The 24,464-nt window shown below is 33.6% G+C and overlaps 1 protein-coding gene across 4 annotated transcripts in view; it reads right to left on the reverse strand.

Annotated features, from left to right (window-relative positions):
• Positions 1–24,464, reverse strand: part of SWT1 (SWT1 RNA endoribonuclease homolog) — a 94,713-nt gene that overhangs the window by 43,547 nt on the left and 26,702 nt on the right. For all 4 annotated transcript variants that reach the window (XR_013827231.1, XM_079914133.1, XM_079914132.1 and 1 more), the window contains 6 exons: positions 19,128–19,273; positions 17,364–17,527; positions 15,858–15,996; positions 11,035–11,183; positions 7,195–7,382; positions 4,389–4,520 (listed from right to left, as the gene is read on the reverse strand). Coding sequence is in view for 3 of the 4 variants with exons in the window: in XM_079914133.1 (XP_079770259.1) it covers positions 4,389–4,520; positions 7,195–7,382; positions 11,035–11,183; positions 15,858–15,996; positions 17,364–17,527; positions 19,128–19,273 (918 nt within the window). In the remaining variant the exon portion in view is untranslated. The remainder of the gene's footprint in view (positions 1–4,388; positions 4,521–7,194; positions 7,383–11,034; positions 11,184–15,857; positions 15,997–17,363; positions 17,528–19,127; positions 19,274–24,464) is intronic.

Raw genomic sequence — 24,464 nt, forward strand, 5'->3', positions numbered from 1 at the left:
CTAGTTATAGTTTTGGATTCAAATGCTACAATTTGCGTTTTTTTTCTTTTTAATAATTTCAATCTTATTTTATAAAGGTGAAACACACAAACATGATTATAAAACGTAGGCAGACTGCAATTTCCTACCCTCACTCTTCCCCTTTCCTCTCCTCTGCTTCTAAACCAGGCAGCTCATCATCTACTTCACAGACACAAAAACATACACTCATGGTTGTTGTGAGTATTATCTTTCAGGTTGAAGCTGCACACATTTATAGTATGCCTCAGATTTGGATTACATGACCTGTTTAGTTAACTTTGTAGATATGTCAATCTAAGCACAAGACATTTAATGTTTTTTGATTAATGTACAAGTAGAAGTTTTCTTAGTTTTACAATTTGCCATAGGACTCTCCGATTAATTTTTCACTCCAAATGAAGCTTTATAATCTTTATATACTAAACAAAAGGTTTTTGTGATCTTGAGAGTAACTTGATCAATCTAGACATAAGTTCACTGAAGTACAATATGAGACTAGATTGTACTGCCCTAAAAAATAAATCTTAAAGCACTTTTGTTTACATGGAAAGAGTACTGACTAGTTCACTAGTGTTTAGATAAGAAAACCATTAACGAAAGTGTTCAAATTAATCCTGTATATGTATAAAAGGAAAGATAAGACAGAAGCAATCTCTAAACCAATAGCAAATAAGTTCACTCTCCTACCCAAGAAGAAAGTGTGCAGAAAGTATAGAAATCAGCAATATTCCCATCCCATTTTCAACTTTTACCAAATTAGGTATTCTGTCCCTAATTGTATAACTGTGTGAACGAAGAACTGTTACATCAATATTTTCAATCTTAACTTATGGCAATCATGTTTAGACCCCTATTAAAATTGAAATAACACATTTTTAAACATTTCACATTTAACATATCAGCTTTAAAGAGAAAATAAAGACTAACGCTTGTAAATATGTTACAGTTTAAAAAGTATCTTCATACACATCATGTGAAGAAGAGATGAGTATCCTCACTTACTAAGGAAAGAAACTGTAGCTTAGAGAGGGTAGATGACATGCCTGAAGTCAGCTACAATGGGAAAGATCTGAACTAGAAGCCCAAACTCCTAGTTCAACAAACACATTTTCATTCACTTCTTTAAGTGAAGGACCCAGTTAACAGGTCATCTATTATTGATTCCTAATGTAACACTATAAATCATCTGCTATAATAAAAAGAAATAGAGTTGACATATATTCACTGAGCATGCATCTCAAAACTAAATGAAACTATTTCATTTTAGTAAGCGTCCAAAATACTAATGAATTTGTAGTCACTACAAATTTGAGTGTATTTTTCAACGTTTAAAAATCCACTCATAGTTAGCCAACCTCCAATTTTTTAACTGAACTTACTTTAATATGACTGGTTTTTTTTTGTGGTACGCGGGCCTCTCACTGTTGTGGCCTCTCCCGTTGCGGAGCACAGGCTCCGGACGCGCAGGCTTAGCGGCCATGGCTCACGGGCCCAGCCACTCCGCGGCATGTGGGATCCTCCCAGACCGGGGCACGAACCCGTGTCCCCTGCATCGGCAGGCAGACTCTCAACCACTGCGCCACCAGGGAAGCCCCAACATGACTGTTCTTTAAAGGATTTTAAGACCACATATTCACTTGACAAAACAATGCATATTAACTTTTACTATATTTTTTTCAAATGTCCACTGTTTGAAGGTTTAAAAAAAACTTGCAATTTTAGTAGTTTCCATTGATTAATGAATGCTTAAACGGGCAAACTTTTTAATCATAATGCCCTCTGCTGGTAACTCAAGAGGTTCTACTATATTTATTACAAGAGGTTGGATTAATTTCTTTAACTGTGGTCCCCCACCAACTGCATATAAATCTCTTGGAAAGCCTGTTAAAAATACAACTTCCCTCCTCTACAAAATACCTACAGATACTGTGATTTCAGTAAATCTGGGATAAGATCTAGAACTCTTATCTTCCCCAGCAAATAAGCAGAGAATCGCTGGTTTGGTTAGTTATACCAACATCCGACTTTCAAAGCACAATAACTTTATGAAAAGCTCTGGGAAGGCATTATTATGCCTCTTTTATAGATGAAGACTGAGGCTCAAGACAATTTACTCCAGGTCACATTATAAAAAGTAGCAGAACAACTAACATTTTCTTATTCCTGGAGGTATGTACACTTACAGGAAAGATTAACAAAACTGAATCAGCCTTAAAATTCAAGTATTTACTTCCTTAGATACAGTTATGAAAGCAGTACATGCTATACTTTCTCAACCATGACTCCACATGAGACTCACCAGGGGAGTTTATAAAAATGCATACACCCAGGTCCCACCCCCAGAGAATCAGATTGAATAGGTTTAAGGCAGCACCCAGCCATTGTTCTCTCTTTTTTTTTTTTTAAGCTCCCAGATGATTAGAATTGGCCACCAGGGCTGAGCACCACTTAGGCCCATGGTGCTCAGCCTTTAGCCTGCAGAGAATCACCTGGAGGACACAGACTGCAAGGCCCTACCCTGAGTTTCTGATTCAGGAGGTCTGGTAGAGTTTGAGAATTTGCATTTTTAACAAGTTCCAGGTGGTGATGATGATGCTAGTTCTGTGCCCACACTCTGAGAACACCTGGTTAAGCATAATGGCTAGTGGTTCTCAACACTGCCTACACATTAGAATCACCTGGAGAAATTTTTAAAATCCTGACAGCTAGGCACACCCTCAGACCAATTCCATCAGAATCTCTGGGGTGGGGTCGAGGGAACAATGTTTAAAGCTTCTAAAATTAAGAAGCTTTCTCTACAGCAAAGTCTATAAAAGCTATTAATGGATGTAAAGTGATTTTCTGAGTGGGTAATATAATATGCAATATTTCTGAAGTTTTTGGACCAGAAACACTTCTGTCAAGGCACATAATTGACAGCTCTGGATGTGTGAAATACTAGCCTACAGGATAAAGTGGAAACTGCTTTATGCAGCCTATAAGTCATTCCCCTCTAACCTCGATCCAGTCTCATCTTTTCCCAGACTCTCCCTGGCTCCACTGCCTGTAATCCTATTAAAATATCAATAACTCTTTATTGCAATTATCTGTTTCAATGTGACTGCACTATTTCTACAAGCTCATTGGAGTCAGAGTTTGCATCTCATTTATCTTTGATTCCCCAGAGCTAGCATGATGCCAAGCACAGGCAGTGCTCAATAAACATTTGTTGAGTAATTGAATTCAGACTAATATCCCTACTTTTTGTAGAAAAGGTAATGTGTCAAGCATGGCTTTTATGCAATGTAGCATGCGCAACAGCTTTTACATAGCTAACATCAGAACTGAATTATTTCTTCTTCATAGAGCTACTCTTGTTTGATATTGCCTTAAATAAAAAAAGACTACATGCACTTAGAGATGATACTTAACTTGTCTTGGGATCTGTTACATCTTCAATTCATTAGTAACTTAAGAGTGGCAAAAAGCTTTGGTAATTTTTTATTCTAAGAATCATATTAGCCAAGTGATCCAAAAAGAGGTACAAATGCTTTGTACATTAACAACGAGATGAAGTTTCCAAAAACCCGTAAAGAGAAATGAAAACAAAACCAAAAGCTGCTATTGTTTCAAAAATCCAAGTTTTTAAAACTTGGACATGCTAAAATTAAATCAGTTTTGATTTTGTTTTTTTAATTTATAAAGAACAGTATTTTTCTGTCAGCAAGCTGCATGCCAATTCAGGTCAAGCAACTTTGGAACATAAAGAAAAAAATTGCAAGATTAAGTTTAGTATTCTTCTTCAGTGCCACAAAAGAAAACATCTGACTTCACACGACACAGGTGGTATGGTCCATTCTATACCTTTCTGGGACTATGTTTTCTATATACGTCACAAATATTTAAAATAATCACGTATGTATTAAGTCTCAAAGCATCATAAAACTAGGTTGCTTCTCAAACTTTTTCAGTTTGTGGTACTGTGAGACTGGATTGGATGAAATCAATCATGTTTACAAACATTAACATATATTTGTTTTTAAAGGGCAGTGATAATTACCTTAACACATATTTTTCATTCAACAAGTAATTACTGAGTGCCCATTATGTGTCAGGCACTGTTCTTGTAGCTATAGTTATGCAATAAAGAAAATAAAGTTCCTTATGAAGCTTATAATCTGGTCTATTTTTTCCTAGAAAGGAAAAAAGTGGAAACATTTGTGTGGTCCAAATTAGAAACAGGGATTCTTTGCAAGGGAGGGAAAGAAGTTAAATCTAAAAGCCGTTAGTTTATAAAACTTGCTGGAAGACTCCCAGCAACTCTGAAAAAGCTGATAAACCTAAAAGAAAGATAAAAGTAATAAACTTTAAAATTAGTTAGTATTTACCTCTGAATTCCTTCAAGAATAACCTTAACAGCTTCCATTAACTTTTGAAGATATACAAATGCTTCTTCAAATGATGCTATTTTTGAAGACATCAGAGCTGAATTTGAGCCCAATCTTTGAAACACATCCATGCTAAAATAGAGAAAAAAATGCTCGTAGGTACACATGCGTATTTAGTGTAATTCAAGTATTTCGATTTCTAGTGTATAAAATTAGGTAATATTTAAAACTCCTCTCTCATAGTGCTAATCTATTTAAATTAGAAATAAAAGACTAACTTGTGAATGTCCAGGCTACCATTCATGCAAAAGATATGGATCAACAACTATACAGGTCTAATCTAAAGTAATACTGTAAAAGCTATGTGAATAATGTTTCACTCTAAGAGACCATAAGAGATGGAAGGGAAGTAATAATATCAATTTATATTCAAGTCAGTACGTAAGTACTGACAGTACTCCTGTACATAAGGATGAAGAAAAAAAATCAGACATCAGATTTAGAGTTTGCTGAAACTGGATGTTATAAGTGTTCATACACTTTACTCTGGTAATTCCAATTTTAGAAATCTATCACATATTAATAATTATTCATAACTAGGTAACAATTAGTAATCACCTAAATGTTCAACAATAAAAAAAGTGTTAATAGTAAATTAGCCACCTGATGAAAGACCAAACAACTATTAAAATGATGCTTATGCCATCTATGAAACAGAAAAATTAAGGTATACAAAATGTACTCAAATAATAACAACCATATAAAAAATCAAAACATATACTGTATGGGCTGAACAGTGTCCCCCCAAAATTCATGTTCACCCACAACCTCAGAATGTGGCCTTATTTAAAATAGGATCTTTGTAATTAGTTAAGTTAAAATGAGGTCATTCTGGATTAGGGTGGGCACTACCCTATGTGAAGACAAAGGCAGAGAGTGGGATGATATATCTACAAATACTGCTGGCAGCTACTAGAAGCTAGGAGACAGTCATGGAATAGATTCTCCCTCAGAACCTCCTAAAAGAACCAACTCTGCAGACACCTGGATTTCAGACTTTCTAGCCTCCAGAACTGAGTGAATAGATTTCTGTTATTTTATTTTATTTTTCAATATTTTTTATTGAAGTATAGTTGATTTACAATGTTGTGTTAATTTCTGCTGTACAGCAGTGATTCAGTTATACATATATGTACATTCTTTTTTTATACACTTTTCCATTATGGTTTATCGTAGGATATTGAATATAGATCTCTGTGCTATATCACAGGACTCTGTTGTTTATCCATTCTATATATAAAAGCTTACATCTGTTAACCCCAACCTCTTTAAGGTTGTGCATAGATGCTCTAATAATAGTTTTATAAAAATTATTTTTTTTATTTTATAAAAATTGTGCATAGGGCCTACCAGATCTTCACATGACCATCTCTATGTGAAAGGCTCAAACATGAATATGTTGAGAAGTTCTACAGTGACTCTGGTACACAACCAGGCATGGGAAACAATAAAGTAGGCTTTAAAAACTATATACTGATAAAATAATATAAGCATTTTCCATTTACTGAAGTACTATAATGTAAGTCTATTATCCAGAAATTACCAAGAACTCTGTAACATCCAACACAAATTGTATGTATATTATAGGTCAGTTCTAAGGTACATAAAGTACTCAAATGTTTTCTAAATGAAAGGAACATTAAAATATCTTAGATATTGTTTTAAACTACTTTATTTTTAAAGTGATCATTTCTGGCATATACAACTTTCGGCTAACAAAAATATCTGATAAGCCACAACATTAAAAATACATTAAGACTGGACAAAACAAAACCTTTGCTTTATATGAAAATACAAAATTTTAAATGTTTTCTTTACCTCACATGTCAGATATCGTTATTTCTTTAGGATAACAGACTATATATTTGTTTGAAAAAGATTTTTAATTGTTGTCAAGGACTAAAAATGGGTCCCAAATCTATGACTGATTGAGAACAGATGTTTAAGTGGAGTGCTAATATTACTTTGCTGCTCTTGTAGACAACTAGAACAGATAAATGATCTTAATCCAAAACAACAAACTGGGCCCTCGAGACAAAATCATACCACAAAGCACGTAGTAAGATTAACATATTAATTATATAAAGACTATAGGCTTGGGGAAAAGTATGGAAGGGAGCGTCGGCCTACTTTAAAACCAGTTGTTTTCAATAATTTTTTAAGTTACTCTAGCAGCAGCCTATTTAAAGACTACTCACAAATGGTCTCTATCTTTTCATTTTACCAAGACCATAATACTTCATGTGTATGAAATAAAAGTATTTCTCCGTTTTAAGTAAAAGTATTTATCTTTCTTTTAAAAAAATTTTACATGAATTTTCCCTTATCCAGACTGATGTTTTCTTTACATTATTTTAAATCTGATTAAGGCTTTGTATCCTGCTAATTCGTTTAGCTAATCTTGGTGACTATTCATTGGTTTTGACATCTTTAGGCAATGATTCTCATCAAGGTTTCACATCTGAATCACCTGGAGAGAAGCACTAGTTCGGCTTCACTTAAGTCCTACTGAATCAGCACTTCTTAGACCCTAGGCATATACATTTTTTAAACTCTCCAGATAATTGTGATGCGCACCCCTAGTTAAGCATCACTGTTTCTAAGGGTACAAATTTGACAAAAGGCCCCCTTAAGATAATCTAGTACAAACTATATTGTTAAACTCACAACCCAAACACTAACTATTTAATGAATAAGAGTAATGATGGAAAACCCTAAAACTCAAAAATTCTTGGAAATTTAGTACCTGTTTTGATATATTGTAATCCAAACATTCTCTAGGATAGACCAGATCTCTTGATGCCTGTTGGGTTGGGGAAGATGAGAACCTGAGGAAATGGTGATTTCTTGGTTATTAGATTTCATCAAAGAATTATCTTCTTGCCTTTTACCCGCTGTATTTTTTGAAGGATTTTGCTTAAGTTTTGCCTTGACCTGGGGAAATAAGAATTACATAATATGCAGCTAATCCTTCACTAGTAAGTGAGAGAAAAAGAATGGTAATTGTTGCTTACAAATGTTCTAGCTTTCTGGGAAGTGCTGATTATTCTTTGTCCTTGATTATGTTCAGAATATTCCCAGAATAGCATCAGAGCTAAAAAAAAATTTCCTTTTCCATTTATATCAAACAATATTTCCAATCTATTTATTACAGAGTATAGAAGTAGAATTCTACTTGTAAGGGATGAAGAAATAAGTGAGCAAAGAAATGGAAACAACTGTTATAGACTGCTCTTTTAAGAAGTTTGGTAGTTGACGGAAGGAGATGGTACAGTAAATAGCATGACCAATTAAAAGTATTTAAGAATAGATCTGAGCATATTTTTAAGCAGGGTAAAAGAGTGATACTACTGGTTCAAGTGATTTTTTAAAAAAATCACCTTGGGGGAAAATATTAGGTGAAAAATATATCTGATAGAATGGAAAAGAAGTTTTAACTATGATTTTAACTTGGGTTTTTTGACTTGGCACTACTATAACTTCTTTGTGAACTTAAATAAAATCTCTAGGTTTCCTTTGTTGATAAAAGTATGATCTCAAAGGTTAGCTTCATGGATTATTCATGGTTTATTAGTTTCATGTTTATCAAATTAAAAAGAAAGGAAATTTCCAAAACTGTAACAGTTAATATTTATTTAGCATTTCTCATGTACAAGAATTTTCTAAGAACTTTACTTATAATTTTCTTAGAACTTTATATATAGATAGAAAGTTAACCATCACAATTACATCTGTGATTATCTATATTTTATAACTGAGGCACAGAAAGGATAAGTAACTCATGCAAGGTCACACAGATGCTAAGAGGCATGAACAGAATTTGACCTTTAGTAGTCTATGAATGGGGTTATAATCTCTCTCCAACTATAAAGAGAATATTTCCCTTTTATTTCTTTCGAGACAGGAAGAAAATTGCCTGTTTACATTAATTATGAACTTAATAAATACACATGAATGGAAAGATGTATTTTGTTCTGAAATAAATGTGTTTACTCACCACATAGTGCTTTTCCTCAGCTGTCAAACAGTAGTGTATACAACTATGCAAATGGATTGCTTTTTCAAACACTTATATAGCACTGACTATGTGCTAGGCACTAAGTGCTCTACAAATATTAATTTATTTGTCATGAAAGGTCTGAAGCAGAGATTATTATACTCTTTTTACAAAAGAAAGGATTAAGGCTCAGAGAGGTTAAATAACCAGAAGGTAAAAACACAACTAGTCAGCATGGGAAGTCTGAGGCACACAAGCCTAAAGTTTATTAACAAGACTTATTTTAATTATTCTATCTCCTGGAAGAGCAAGTCTTTTTTTTTTTATGGTGGTTAAAAGGCTTATAAAAGAAAAAAATATATATCCTTTTCTCCACCCCATCTATACAAAAATCTGGAAAATGATGCTACTTAACTTCCCATTTTTGTTTCTCAGAAGCAAACAAATAATGAATATTTCTCTTTTCCAGATTTTCTACACTTGGTAAATTCAGATAGGGGGAATTTCTTTTTATAGTTACTATATTTAGATACTCTATTCCTGGAGGTAATCTACTTGTTGTTGTTGCTCATGTTAGTGACACATGACTAAGTATTCAGGTCATATATCAAATCTAATGTATTCTACAAAACAAAACCCTATTGAAAGTGTATTTTAAAAGCCCAAGCTAAATCACAATGTTCCTGGCTGACTTGGGACAATGAATTGTTTCAAACATGAAAATAAAGCAACACTTGAGAGCTCTAACTGTGGAAACAACACAGGTTGTTTCAAGCAATCAGACTAATGCCGAGTGTTGAGGGAAATGCACTAATGAGGATACTAGATTCTTTGCCACTTGCCTTCTTGAAGCTTACCAATGTGACAACTGGAAAATCAGGATCCAAGAAGAAATAACTTACTAAGTAATAATTCAATATTTTTAAAAGGAGGCAATATATCTTAGGCATACCATTATGTGATAAACAACACTAAATTTTAACATCACATTTTCATAGTAACTCCCATTGCTAGGTTTCCAATTGATGAAAGAATCTTGATATTCATTAACATTTTTATCTCAGTCAATCCTAATTTTTTTTATTCTCAATAATTTTAATTCAAAAACTGCTAAGCCTGTGAGTATCGTGAACTTTTCATCTTGTTCACCATGTCTGTTTCAGTAAAGATGGGGTTCAGGGCTCAGTTCTGTGAGGGAAAAGGATAATGTATTTTCCCCTACACAGTTCAAGTACAGTACTCAAGCTGCAACTCCTACATTTCCAGGTCCATTCTTCCCTACTAAAGGTTCTAAAAGTCACACTTGCCATAGAAAAATATAACTACCGATGTTTTGGTCATCTTAAACCAAAAGATCATTCACCCCTTAAATCAACTATTTCCTCAAGAATTATCATATATTTCCTATGAGTTTATCAAAAAGATGCTTTTTCACTCTGTAAGATACTCTCTTAAGCAAGTAAGTTCTTTCCTCACCAACTATGACTAAGTATAATATCATCTAATCCTTTCATTACTTCATAAGTAGTGGGACCTATGTTACCAGAAAAAATCATTGAGAAAAACCTGGCCAATAACTCAAAGAAAAAAAGAATATGATATATACATACTAGATGAAAGTACCATTAATAGCTTACCTAGTAATTGTGATGCTGAGTTTTTTGAGCAATTTCAGGCATATAAGCTATCCAGAATTTTCTAGATTTGAAATTACGAGACTGTAGAAATACAGTATTACCAGGGACAAAACTCCCATAGTTATTTTAAAGGGGCAAAAAGGCCATCAGTGCTAGGTGGACTGCGTAAGACTCACATGAGGAGACTTGTTAAAAAATTGGTAGGTCGATTGGCAAGTTTGAATAGGGTCTGCAGGTTAGATAATTATGTCAATATTAATTTTCTGATTAATTATACTAGTTACATAACATACCCTTATTCTTTAGGATATAAATATATGGAAATGTTTAGGGGTAAAGGAGAATGATATCTGCATCATACTCTTAAAACAGTTCAGAAAAAATATTTTGGTTAGATAAGTAGACAGGTAGATAGGGAAAACAATAAAGCAAATGTGATAAAATATTAACATTGGGAAATCGGGGTAAAGGATATATATGAGAATTCTTTATATTACTCTTGTAATTTTTTTGTAAGTTTGAAATTATTTCAAAATAAAACATGAAACAAGAACAAAAACATTACTGGGTACCACTGCCAGAAGTTTTATTCAGTAAAATTTGAGAGGGCCTTGGCATCTGAATGTTTAAAAAATTTCCAAAGTATCTTGATGCATGTTGTGATCCACTGGTCAGGAGCACTGAAAAATGAGTAGTCAGCAACAATGCATAGCTTTCTTCTATTCATAAATGAAATAACATAAAATCCCAACAACTGCTGTGACACTGCTTCCACAAGAGGATGTGTTTTATAACTTGTAATAAGGATTGCTTACTCGCCATTCAATTCACTTAATATTTACTTTTAGTATGTTAGAATAAGTTAATATCTTTTACCTACTGCTGTCTGCCCAATACATTTTTAGAACGCATGTGATTAGCTACTCTAAGTGGCATTCCAAAGGTATCTTACCTCTATAAATGTTTGGAGTAGTTTGTTTACTTGAGCAAAGGCCTGTGGAAGAATACCATCATAATTTGACCTTGTACTGAAAGCATGTAGCAAACTTTTAGAATCCTGAAGCAGCAATTTCACTGTTGTAAAATCCACTGCATTGTTAGCTGGTAACAGAAAATTAAGAAGGAAAAAATACGTAAGCATGAGTATACAACACAAAAATGTTTTTGGAAAACCAATGTAATAATAATTATGAAATTTAAGAAGCGTATGCATTTACACCTATAGGCTACTCCTAATTTATCTCTCTTGTGTAAAAAGCAACAATTAGACTTAGTTTTAGACAAAGTTCTTGGGGTTCATTCTGGTATTCTGTACAGCCTTCCCTCCATATCCACCAGTTCCACATCTATAGATTCAATCAACCATGGATCGAAAATATTTGGCAACAAAGTTCCATCAAGTTCCAAAAAGTGAAACCTGAATTTGCTGTGCACTGGCACCTATTTACATGGCATTTACATTGTATTAGGTATTACAAATAATCTAGAGATGATTTAAAGTATACAGGAGAATGTGTGTCGGTTATACACAAATACTATACCATTTTATATAAGGGACCTGAGCATTGAGAATTTTGCTATCCTTGTGGGTCCTGGATACCGAGACTATATTCAGATTCCAGAATGTCCCTCAACAAGGTCAACTTCAAAGTAAAAGTAAAATGTGCAACATACTATATATAAAATAGACAAACAACAAGGTCCTACTGTATAGCACAGGGAACTATATTCAATACCCTTTAATAAACCATAATGGAAAAGAATATGCATATATATATATAACTGAATCACTCCGCTATACACCAGAAACTAACACAACGTTGTAAATCAACTATACCTCAATTTAAAAAAAGTAAAAGAAAATGAAAGAACATTAAACTCTTCAGAAAAGAGATAACCACCAAACGAGTTAAACCACAGATTTTCAAAACTGAGGTTGTTTGTATACATATTACTGTTGAGGTATCAGAGAGTCACATTTTGGCGGTAAGCACTTAAATTATATGCAGAACCTTTCATAATCAACTCAGTTATCATGTAGTGATTTACCTTCAAACTTTGAAAGGTAATACTAGATTTATTGAAAATGTGTTCTCTCTGGACACAATATAACCTCAGCGAAAAGTAAGCAATTTGGGTAACAGTGAGCTGTGGGCAAGAGACGCTAGTAGAATTTTTTTCCCCCATAAATTAGCAAAGTGAGTTAATCTACAAGTAATAATTTAAAGATATAACAATTTTTTCTCAAGGAACTAAAATCGCCTGCATTAAGTTCTCAAACCAATTGGGAGAAGTGGTGTCAATAATTTCAGATGCAAAAAGTTATGAACAATGAAGTTGAATAACTTTCTAATGTCACCAAAATTCAGAACAGAAAAAAAACTATTTCTATTATTAAGACAGAATACTACATAATAGATTTTGAAGGCATTTAAAATAACCATGCTACAATGTGTTTGTTTTGTTTTCTTTTAATGCTCACAGCTTCAGAAATTCTGTTATAGTCTGAAACACTGGCATGGTTTTTCACTGGCACTGTGAGTTAAAAAAAATAAAGAGTTTCTCTGTATAACTTACACAACAAGTATTTGCTTGTGAAATATTGAAAGGTTAAGTGAAAATAAAAAATAGTTTTTCATAATTAATTACACAAATTCAGAAATTCTAATCTAATGTGATGGTTATAGCCAAGCTTCTGGCTTCCCTTTTATCAAGCAAACAACCAGTCTATCTCCTTACAAAACACTTCTAGTTATTTTATTTTATTTTTTTTTTGTGGTACGCAGGCCTCTCACTGTTGTGGCCCCTCCCGCTGCGGAGCACAGGTTCCGGACACGCAGGCTCAGCGGCCATGGCTCACGGGCCCAGCCGCTCCACGGCATGTGGGATCTTCCCGGACCGGGGCACGAACTCGTGTCCCCTGCATTGGCAGGCGGACTCTCAATCACTGTGCCACCAGGGAAGCCCCTAGTTATTTTTTAAATCAATGACTAGTTTAAATTCCTGTGGGAAAAGAAGAGATGAGAGATGCTACAGAAGACAGAACGTAGGTAAATCTCCTCAGAAAAAGAAATTGGGCACAACTTCTCTTAAGGGTGCTTCTCCAGTGTAGGCTATGTTTGGTAAGGCTTATATCCTTGAATTAATCATTTGATTTCTGTCTTACAAGAATTCTTTACTAAGATTATGGGCAAAAGTATAATAACAATGATCAATTCAGTACCTAGACACAACATAAAATCTATATAGTTGAAATAATGCTTATATAAGATCAATAATTATTTAGGTTAAAGTTAATAGGGACTACAAAGTCAGAAAAAGCTACTACTCATCTTCTACACAAATTTCTACAAATTGATCTAAAGATACACGCTTGGTATACTGTAGTTAAACACATGTATAATTCAACAGCTGAGGATACTATTAAAAGATTATAAACAAAATCATGAACTGTGAGTTTTTCTAATTCAAAATTATTTTAGAGCAGAAGGCATTTTTATAATTCTATTATGTGTTCTTCACAAGTCAGTAAATATTAGGCATCAGATTCTTTCAGATCAAGGATCAATAAATTATGCACACAATAATCCTCAAAATGAGTTTTTAGCAAAAGGAGCAGTCACTGTCTCTTCAGTTTTCTTGTTACTAGAAAGAAATAGTTAGAGCTGCTGACTACTACGTCTAAGCTGTGTGTAAGAGCAAAACAGTGCCCAGCCCTGGAAAAACGGACAAATGGAACATGGCAACTAGATATCCCATTTTTGAAAATCTTGTTCAAGATCCCATTTTTGAAAATCTTGTTCAAGATGATTTATGGACTTTTTTTTTTTTTTTTCAGTATGCGGGCCTCTCACTGTTGTGGCCTCTCCCGTTGCAGAGCGCAGGATCCAGACGCGCAGGTCCAGCGGCCATGGATCACGGGCCCAGCCGCTCCATGGCATGTGGGATCTTCCCGGACCGGGGCACGAACCCATGTCCCCTGCATCGGCAGGCGGACTCTCAACCACTGCGCCACCAGGGAAACCCTATGGACTTTCTCTTTTGATAGAACCAACTAAATTATGCCCCTAGTAAAAGATATGGACAATGTCTCTATATATCTTGTAAAACTGCTTTGGAGACATGTCCAGTATGTCATTCCATATATATATATTCCTTATATAATAATATCCCAATAAATATTTTCCATAGTTAAAGATCAATGCCTGGAAAGTGTGTCTTTTTTAAAAAAATCAGTAGCTTTTAAAAATAGATATTCATATATAAGTCATAAGGTATTGACTTACATCTTATGACTTATTCCATATATAAGTCATAAGGTATTGACTAGGCACTTTAAATTCCCTGGGGAAGTTTTTAAAGATGTAAAACGTTTTCAAAGAGTTTATACTTGAGGAGAGAGAGAGAACTGGCATACCCCTCCATAGAATGTTTTTGTTTTATCTTAGTTTCCAGGAAGCTTAGTGTCAAAATCTGTCTTCAAGGGTGTTCAATTATTTTCACATGCTTTATAGTAAAACTATCTTTCTTATTCTTCATTACCTGGCTCTTGTACCTTAAAGCCTAACTTAAAACCTCCTGTACTCAGGTGGTCATGTAAAGGCTCACATATACCCAGTTATTTTTTTAAAAGTAGACAGGATATAACTAATACATATAATAATAAACAAAATAGATCACTTCATGTTAGAAGTTTAAGAACAGTCAAGAACCAACTGAACATCCTAACAATGGTTATACTTTGCTTTTTAAAGGTATAGCAAGACAAATCTAGTTGTTCACTTTGGACAAATCACTTACCCTCTCAAGTCTTATTTCCTTAATCATATCAATAAAACACAGACTTTAATAACATTAGACCAGGGCTTTTCGCATCTTTTGCTTCTTAGCAGAAAATCTTTTTTAATCATACATGGAATCTCTATATATAAACAAACAAAAGAAAGATGAATGGCTAAAGTTGGGGTTGAGGGCCAAAGGCTCGCTATTATCAGGCTCCCCATCAACCTTTCCACCTCCAATCTGTGGCAACTCCAGAGGCACTTCAAGAAGGTTCTGTGCAACATAGTTTTAAAACTACCAACTAAGTGGTTGATTTTAGTCTTGTCTTGGTTCTAAAATTCACTCTGCATCAAAGCCAAACGTTTCCTATTCCTTATCCATGTATTTTAAATAGAAATCTTGATAAACTATTTTTTAAATTAGTACATGAAATGTAGTCAAAGTTTGTGTGTTGGGCTTCCCTGGTGGCGCAGTGGTTGAGAGTCCGCCTGCCGATGCAGGGGACACGGGTTCGTGCCCTGATCCGGGAAGATCCCACATGCCACGGAGCGGCTAGGCCCATGAGCCATGGCCGCTGAGCCTGCGCATCCGGAGCCTGTGCACTGCAATGGGAAAGGCCACAGCAGTGACAGGCCCGCATACTGCAAAAAAAAAAAAAAAAAAAAGAAAAAAGTTTGTGTGTTAAACACGATGAGAAATGAAAAAAATCCACATAATTCTATTTGCATACCTAAATAAACTTTTATAAGTTTTCAAACATTATTAAAAATTATATATTCACAATATCCAGGAACATCAACAATGATACAATTAACAGTTACAAGCTCTAGGAACTGCATCCAGCTGCCATAAATTTCCTTAAGAAATTAGAAGTATAAATGGTTAAGAACTAATTGACAAATCTCTTATTAATTCATCTTCACATTCCATGGAGTATATCTATTAGTCTGACTTTAATACAACACTTCCAACGACAAGATAAAAGAGTCAAACCTTTAGAGAGATTTTCATATAGGCTCTCAACAGTTAAAAGCAAGTTCTTTTCCACAACTAATCCAAATACAGCCAACCAATGTTTTCTAAAGCACTGTAATAAATGTATTAGAGTCCATGGTGGTTTCAAGTACAGCACCTAGAAAAAAATAGCATCATTGATTTATTTATTATTCCTATTATTTAAAAGTACCTATTTAGGAATTCCTACATATATTTCCAGGCAAAACATAGTTGAATTCTTTTAAAACTAAAAGATGTTTTATTAAACGTCAATCACAATCTTAAAATGCTAATTCCACTGCAAATTGCTTTTGTAAAATTCATATTAGTATTAATCCTTACAGTTTCAGAAACTATGTGTGCAAAAACACTGTTCTAATCAGAAGAAGCATAGTTCTAATCAGCAAAAGTTGTCGATCTACTTTTCAACATGGTCACTTCTATGAGGAAATCAATCTATTTTATAAAACTAGAGACAATAATCTATATAGAAAAAAATTGCCAACTATAATTGACACTTGCTACACTCTTGTAAAGACATGTTTACAAAGAAGATTGATCATTTAGTACTACAACATGTCAGCACATCCTTTTTTGAACCGTTCATATGCAATGACTTTCCTAGACTCTGTTATGAAATCTAATTTACGTCAACCTTCCTAGAAGAATCTGATCATTCTTCATCATCTTGGTTCAAGACTTGATAATATAATCAAGCCATATTGGCAAATATTAGAACCTCACTGAATATCTGGAAGAGATACAACTGATGGGAAACAAAGTTTCTCCTAATGATAAATGTGAATAGCAAACAAACATTAAACTAAGAAGGCCACTATTGCCAAATGCAGTGTTTTACTGATTGCAGAAAAGATGTGAATCTAAAGAAAATTCAAAATATTTTACTAGTATCAAATTTATACTCTGATTCTCATATTTACATGACATAAGCTAACATTTAACTTCTCTTTCTGAAAACATATTGCTAAGGCAATTCCCTATACTAGACATTTTGACTCAAATAAACTTAAAATGAGAGGTTTTCTGAATTCAATTTAAGCTCCATGGAGGCAATGTGTCTGATACACTGTAGACACACAATAAATATTTGTTCACTGAAAAAAATGAATGATAAGATGTAGAGAACAAACATATGGACACCAAGGGGGGAAGGGGGGATGGGGGTGATGGTGGTAGTATGAATTGGGAGATTGGGATTGATATGTATACACTAATATGTATAAAATAGGTAACTAATAAGAACCTGCTCTATAAAAATAAAATTCAAAAAAAATGAATGATAAAATAGAGTCCTAATCTTTAGGAAATGCCCAACACTTAGCGTTCAAAGAGTTATTCTAAAAACTTCAAGAAAAAAATATAATGTGATGTAGATTATTACAATAAAGCTTACACATCTTATATAAGTAATATTTCTTAAAATAAGGTAATAAATCTTTAGCAATAAAAAGGAAATTTTCAACTAAGAGTTGAAATAATCACCTCCATCCAAAGGTTTCCAAAAGCAATTTTCATTTCTGTTTCTAATATTGAAGATAAAGCTGTTCCAAGAGATTTTTCGAGATCAGATACAATGCTTTCAAGTGGAATGCAGAGTCCAGAGTTTGTAGATTCCTCCTCACAGCTCTTCTCTAAAGGTGTTGCTTCTTTAAAACAAATAGTTACAGGCTTTATTTAGGACACTAATAGTAAATATTTTACATATATAATTAGTATTTGGCCATAAATAATAAACATTTAATGGATATAATTAGTATTCAATCCTAAAAACAAATGAATACTTTATTTTTGAAACAGTATTCATGGGAGTTCCCTGGTGGCCTAGCGGTTAGTATTCCAGGCTTTCACTTGCCGTGGCCGGGGTTCAATCCGTGGTTGAGGAACTCCCGCAAGCCATGCGGCACAGCCAAAATAAATAAATAAATAAATTTTAAAAAAGAAATAAAACAGTATTTAGAAACATTTATTTCTAGTATAGTTGTTTTAGACTCAACATAAATATATCACATTAGCAAAAGCTTTACCTTTTGACAAAAGGAGACAAAATGTTTTTACTAAAATAGAAATTTGAGAAATGTGTGTGATATTTTAACCAAAGTTTAAATTTTATTATTTTCAAAAAAAGTAAAAATTAAAATAATGCTTTGCATCTATTTATAATAGAAAACCAAGAACTATGGATCAAAATGTGTTTTCTTCCAAAGATAATATATTCTTCCAATTGCAACTCACATTTAATAAATTGCTTTGAAAAGACTAAAAGCTCTGACGTAACCACTTTTATTCCTTCCCCTTCTAAAATAAGTTTTGATTATTTTAATTGATATTATTTCAATATAATTACTACTTTGACACCTGCAAACAACTGCAATTTCTTTATGGCAAAATTCAATGTATTAAGGGGCACATCCCTACAAATACAAACCAAGGATTTAAACTGAGAGTAATATAATGGGCAAACCAAATGCATGTTTCCCTTGAAAAACCATATACTAGAATATTCTGTTACTCCCTCTAAATGCCATTTTGAATATTATGACAAAAGAAATTTTATTACCAAAAAGGTCAAATAAGTAGTATGTGATATATGAATACATGAAGCATATACATATGCTTTTAGAGACTTCAATAATTATTTTTCCCACAGAGGGAAATGGAGGGATGTATTTTTAAATTATGTAAGATTTAATATATTTCAACAAATATCAAGCGATAGATTATTCTGGTGGAAAAAAAGAGATAAAACAGCAGTATTGCCTTTAGCTTTCTTAAATATTTGTTCAAATTTAAAAAAAAATTATTACTAGAGTCCTTCAAGTTTCTCTACTACTGAGTTTTTACTGTATTAATAGAAAGTTATGAATATGGAACTAATTTTTAAAATAAACTAAAAATTTCTCTCTACCTCAAATGAGTTATTTCCTGTGGCTACTATTAATTTAAAAGGTATACTCTGAGGTAAAAAATAGGATGCACACAGTGATTATAAATATATAAAAATGTATGTGAGTGTACAGACAAAAATTCAAATTAATTTGTAAAAGTATATGTAGAAGGCAATGTTATATTTTCTCTTGGATTACCATTATAATATTCATTCATCTCTACCATTTGTGCCAGAAAATACTCCAAACAATGTTACTTTCAATGTACAAAATAAAAATTTACTATTAATTCCAACTGTTATCAATATTCTTAGTACATAAAATATGATATATTTCTAATTATTTGTAGTAAGAATACTACCTGCTTTCAATTGTTGTTTAGATATACAAGGCTGATGACATACAACTGTGTTCAGAGATAAGTTTAATAATTCTGCACTCAATTCTTCTTTACTGAGTGACTTCACACCACTTATTAGGCCTTTGTTTCTTAAATTTCTATCATCCCTAAGGTTGGGTTAGGAGGAAAAAATATTTTATTTTTTATAAGATAAATCACATGGCAACTAAAAACACATGGAATCTAATCAGAGGTTGGTGATTCTCATCATATATATTAAGAAACGATAACAATTTTTTTAATATAGAATATAAATAAATATACACTAGAATCAAATCATCTGAGCTTTTGAGAATAATTATTATTATTATATACTGAATGTTTCCCAGGTACCAGGCACTGTTCTAAGCACTTTATATATATATCAATCCATTTAATTCTCACAAGAAACCTCTTAGGTAGGAGTGATACTAATTTTTATCCCCATTTCACACATAAGAAACTGAGGTGTATGGGAAGTCCCTGGGGGTCCACTGGTTAGGACTCCATGCTTTCACTGCTGAGGGCCTGGGTTCAATCCCTGGTCGGGGAACCAAGATCCCATAAGCCATGCGGCATGGCCAAAAAAAAAAAAGAAAGAAAGAAACCGAGGTATAAAAAGGTTAAGTAACTTGTCCATAGTTATACCCGGTAAGTGGGAGATGGACTTGAACACAAGAATATGATCATCCCAAGATAAACACAGACAGCCATAGTAAGATAAATAATTTACACAGGGTAAGCAATTATAAATTTCCTTAGAGTGAGCATAAGACAAATGATGTGAATTTGCTATTTGCTGAAAGAGCCAGTATGATTAGAGCATAGTGCATGAGACCAGTTTACGCAGCTACAGAGAAAGGCAAGAACATTAATAAATGGAAAGAGATTCAAGGGCTTCAATGGGGAAATGACATGATCAGATCTGTGTTTACCAAACTGTTGTTCTTGCAACTAGTAGGCTTCCAGCTTTTGTTAATGGCAGAGTAGTTTGGTCAGACTAACCAACCCTCCCACAACAAGAATTAGAAAATCTGGACCAAAAGCAACAAAAAAAGACAACCCCAAAAAACCCTATTTGAAGGCACTAGAAGGCAATCAAATGTAGGCGGAAGGTGGAGGGGAATCTACATTCAAGAAGCAGATGCTGCACTGGTAAGAGCTACAATTTTCTATCTTTTTGCCTGAGGGTATTCCCTAATTTATCACTGCCTTACAACAGAAAGCCACAGCATTTATGGCTTGAAATGTCAGAGGGCACTGTTCAGGACTGGCCAGAGCATACAGAAAGTTAAGGCGGAACCTGAAGAAGGGAGGAAACCACAGAGAAGGTGAGTCCTAAAATCTGCATATAAATTCTGCCCAGAAAAAAAAGCAACACACTGCCAAAAGACAAAGCAATCAACAGAACCAGACTCAGACATGACACAGATGTTGAAACTATCTGATAGGAAATTTTAAATAATTTTGATTAATCTGTTAGAGGCTCTAATGAAAAAGGTGAATAGCATGTAAAACCAGATGGAAATGAAGAATGCCTTCAGCAGGCTCCTCAACAGACTCAACACAAGTGAGGAAAGAAACAACATACATTAAGACAGGTCAAAAGAAATTATCCAAACTGAAACAAAAAGAGAATAAAAGGTTAAAAAAATACATAAGAGCTGTTGGACAATATCAAATGGTCCAATATACATGCATGTATTAGTTGTCTACTGCTGTGTAACAATTAATCCCCAAAATTTAGCAGCTTGAAAAAACATTTATTATCTCACACAGCTTCTAAGAGTCAGGGATCTGAGAGTAGCTTGACTGAATGGTTCTGGCTCATGGTATCTCACAAAGGTGAAGCGTGCTATTGCCTGGGGTTGCAGTTATCTCAAGATTTAATTGCTGCTCATTCATGTGGCTATAGGCAGGAGTAGCCCTTCACTGGTTTTTGTCTGGAGGCTTCAGTTTCTCAGCATGTGGGCCTCTCCACAGGGCTCCTCACAGCATGGAACTTGCTTCCCCACAACAAGTGATCCAAGAGAGATGGAAGAAACAAGAGTGCCCAAGAAGGAATTCCCAGTCTTTTATAACCTAATCTAAGAAGTGACACACCATCGCTTCTGATGCATGCTATCTGTCACACAGACAACCAATCCTGGTACAATGTAGAAAAGAACTACACAAGGGCATTAATACTAAGAGGCACAGGGAATTCCCTGGAAGTCCAGTGGTTAGGACTCTGCACTTCCACTGTAGGAGGCCTGGGTTCCATCCCTGGTCAGGGAACTAAGTAAGATCTCACAATGCAGTGCAGCCAAAAAAAAGAAAGAAAAAACAAACAAACAAAAAATACTAAGAGGCAGGGATCACTGGAGTCATCATGGATGCTGACTACTACAATGTAATTCTGTAATACCAGAAGGAGAAAAGAAGGAATGGGGCAGAAGAAATATCTGAAGAAATATTTGGCTGAGAATTTTCCAAAACTAAAAATGAACACCAAACCATAGATCCAAGAAGCTCAGAGAATATCAAGCAGGATAATTTCCTCTCCTCTACCACAAACATACACACAAACAACTGGCCATAACTGCTAAAGACTGCTAAAACAAACTGCTAAAAAAACAAAAGACAAAGTCTTGAAAGCAATGAGAGGGGAAAAGAAGACACATTACACACAGAGGAAAAAGACAACATTTACAGCAGACTTCTCATCAGAAACCAAACAAGCTAGAAGAAAATGGAGCGACACCTTTAAAATACCAGAAGAAAAAAAAAAAAAAATCAACCCAGAATTGTATATCTAGTAAAAATATCTTTCAAAAATAAATAAATAAATACACTATCAGACAAATAAAACCAGAAAATTCTCTGCCAACAGATTTAACATGTCAAAGAAAGTTGTTTGGGCAAAATGAATATGACCAGAAATCTGACACCAGACAGAAACTTGGATCCAAAAAAAGAAATGAAGAGTGCTAAAAATGGAATGCAAGATTAAAATATTCACTTTATTTTTAATTGCTTTAGATGGTAAATGGCTGAAGCAAAAATATTAGCAAAGTATTGTGTTTATTGTTTCTGTAAAGGTTATATATATGACAATGATAGCAAAAACAGGGGGAGAAATATGAAGCATATTAAAATCCTTACAATATACATGAAACAATATAATATTATTTAAAGGTAGACTTTGATCAAGTAAAGTTGTATATTATAAACACTGAAGTAACCATTAAAAAGTTTTTTCAAAAAGGTATAGTCAATAATGGAGATAAAATGGCACCACAATTAATCCAAGCAAAAAAAAGGAAAAGGAAGGAAAGAATAGCTGAACAAATAGAAAATAATTAGCAAAATGGTAGATTCTGATCCAACCAATTAACTGTGAATAGTAGAAACTCATCAATTAAAAAGACAGAAATTGTCAGAATGGAAAAAAAGAAAAGTACCAACTACATGCTATCCACAAAATACTTTAATATAAAGATACAGATAGGTTAAAAGTAAATGGATGAAAAAGATATACAATATAAATATTAAGCAAACAAAACTGGAGTAGTAATATTAATACTAAACAAAGGAAACTTCAGAACCAGGAATATTATCACTAACAAAGTGAGACATTGTATGAGAAAGGTGTCAATTCACCAAGAAGACAATCCTAAATGTGTATGCCTCTGACTAAAGAGCTTCATAATACATGAAATAAAACAAAGAGAACAGAAAGGAGAAGTAAACAAATCCACAATTACAGTTGGGAATTTCAATACTTCTCTCTCAGTAATCATAGAACAAGTAGACAGATAATTAGTAAGGTTATAGAAGACATGAACAACACTATCAATAAAATTGACCTATTTAAAATTTATGGAATACTCTACCCACAAGAGCTGAATACATTCTTCTTAAGTGCACATAAAATATTCACCAAGTTAGACCTTATTCTTGGTCATAAAACAAAGTTTAACAAATTTAAAAGAATAGAAATCATATAAATTATGTTCTCAAGTCATAACAGAATTAAAGAGCAAATCAATAACAAAAGATAACTGGAAATTTTGAAAATATGTGGAATTAATTGTAACAAATATCTAAATAACTTATGGGTCAAAAGGAAATTATAAGGAAAATTATAATTTTTTTTTTTTTTGGCCATGCCGTATGGCTCCAGGATCTTAGTTCCCCGACCAGAGATCGAATCCAAACCAGGGCCCTGGCAGTGAAAGCATTGAGTCCTAACCACTGGACTGCCGGGGAATTCCTGAAAATTATAAAATATATTAAATTGAATGAAAATAAGAACACAACATATCAAAATTTGTGGAATGCAGCTAAAGCAGTGCTTAAAGAGAAATTTACAGCAGTCTCAAAAAATGATCTAAGCGTCCACCTTAAGAAACTAGGAAAAGAGCACAAAAGGGGCATGAGAGTATTTTTTGGGGTAATGGAAATATTCTATGTATCAAGAGAGATGTGGGCTACACCAGGGTATCCACTGTCAACACTGTATAGTTAAGATTTGGGCATTTTAATATTATACATTTTCCCTTAAAATAAAAAGAACTGTATAAAAATAATCATATAGGGGGACAGAAATATAGATAATAGAAGAATGGTAGAATCTTGATAATTGTTGTAACTGAGTATTTAGGAGTTTATTAACTCTTCTTCATTTTGAAAGTTGTTGAAATTCTTCATAACGAAACTTTTTAAAAATTAAAAATACCATTATTACTTTTTGAAAAATAAATGGAAAGTAAGTATTGAAGTAGAGAGCATAATGGGTCTTAGAACAGAAAAGGAACAGGAAAAATAACATCACTTGACATCGGATGGTGGCAGAGTAGACAAAGAAAAGAAGACCATACAAGACCTGCTATTTAACTGGATATAGATTACGAAGGAAAGGCAGGAATCAAAAATGACTCCTAGGTTTCTGGCTTTAGCAAATGGGTGGAAGATGGCACTTTTTATTCAGATGGAGAACAGTTTAGAAGGAAAGATCAAGAGTTCATTTTTGGAGATGGTAGGTCCCAGATGTCTAGGAGACATCCAAACAGAGATATCAAATAAGTAGATGAATATACTAGTCGAGACTTTAGAAGAGAGATGTGGACTAGAGATATTAACTGGGGGTTCCTGGCCCATATTTAGGATTGTAAATATGAGTAAAGCACTTAGAATGAGGTATAGTATATAGTGTTTATAGAAGGGTTCCCCTAATCAGTGTTGTTATTAATATTAATTATTATAATCATCATCCATTTAAGTAATATAAATGTATCCTCACATTAAGTATGTGTGACTTAACACAGTATGATTATC

Source organism: Stenella coeruleoalba, assembly GCF_951394435.1.
Source record: "Stenella coeruleoalba genome assembly, chromosome: 1".
Taxonomy (NCBI): domain Eukaryota; kingdom Metazoa; phylum Chordata; class Mammalia; order Artiodactyla; family Delphinidae; genus Stenella; species Stenella coeruleoalba.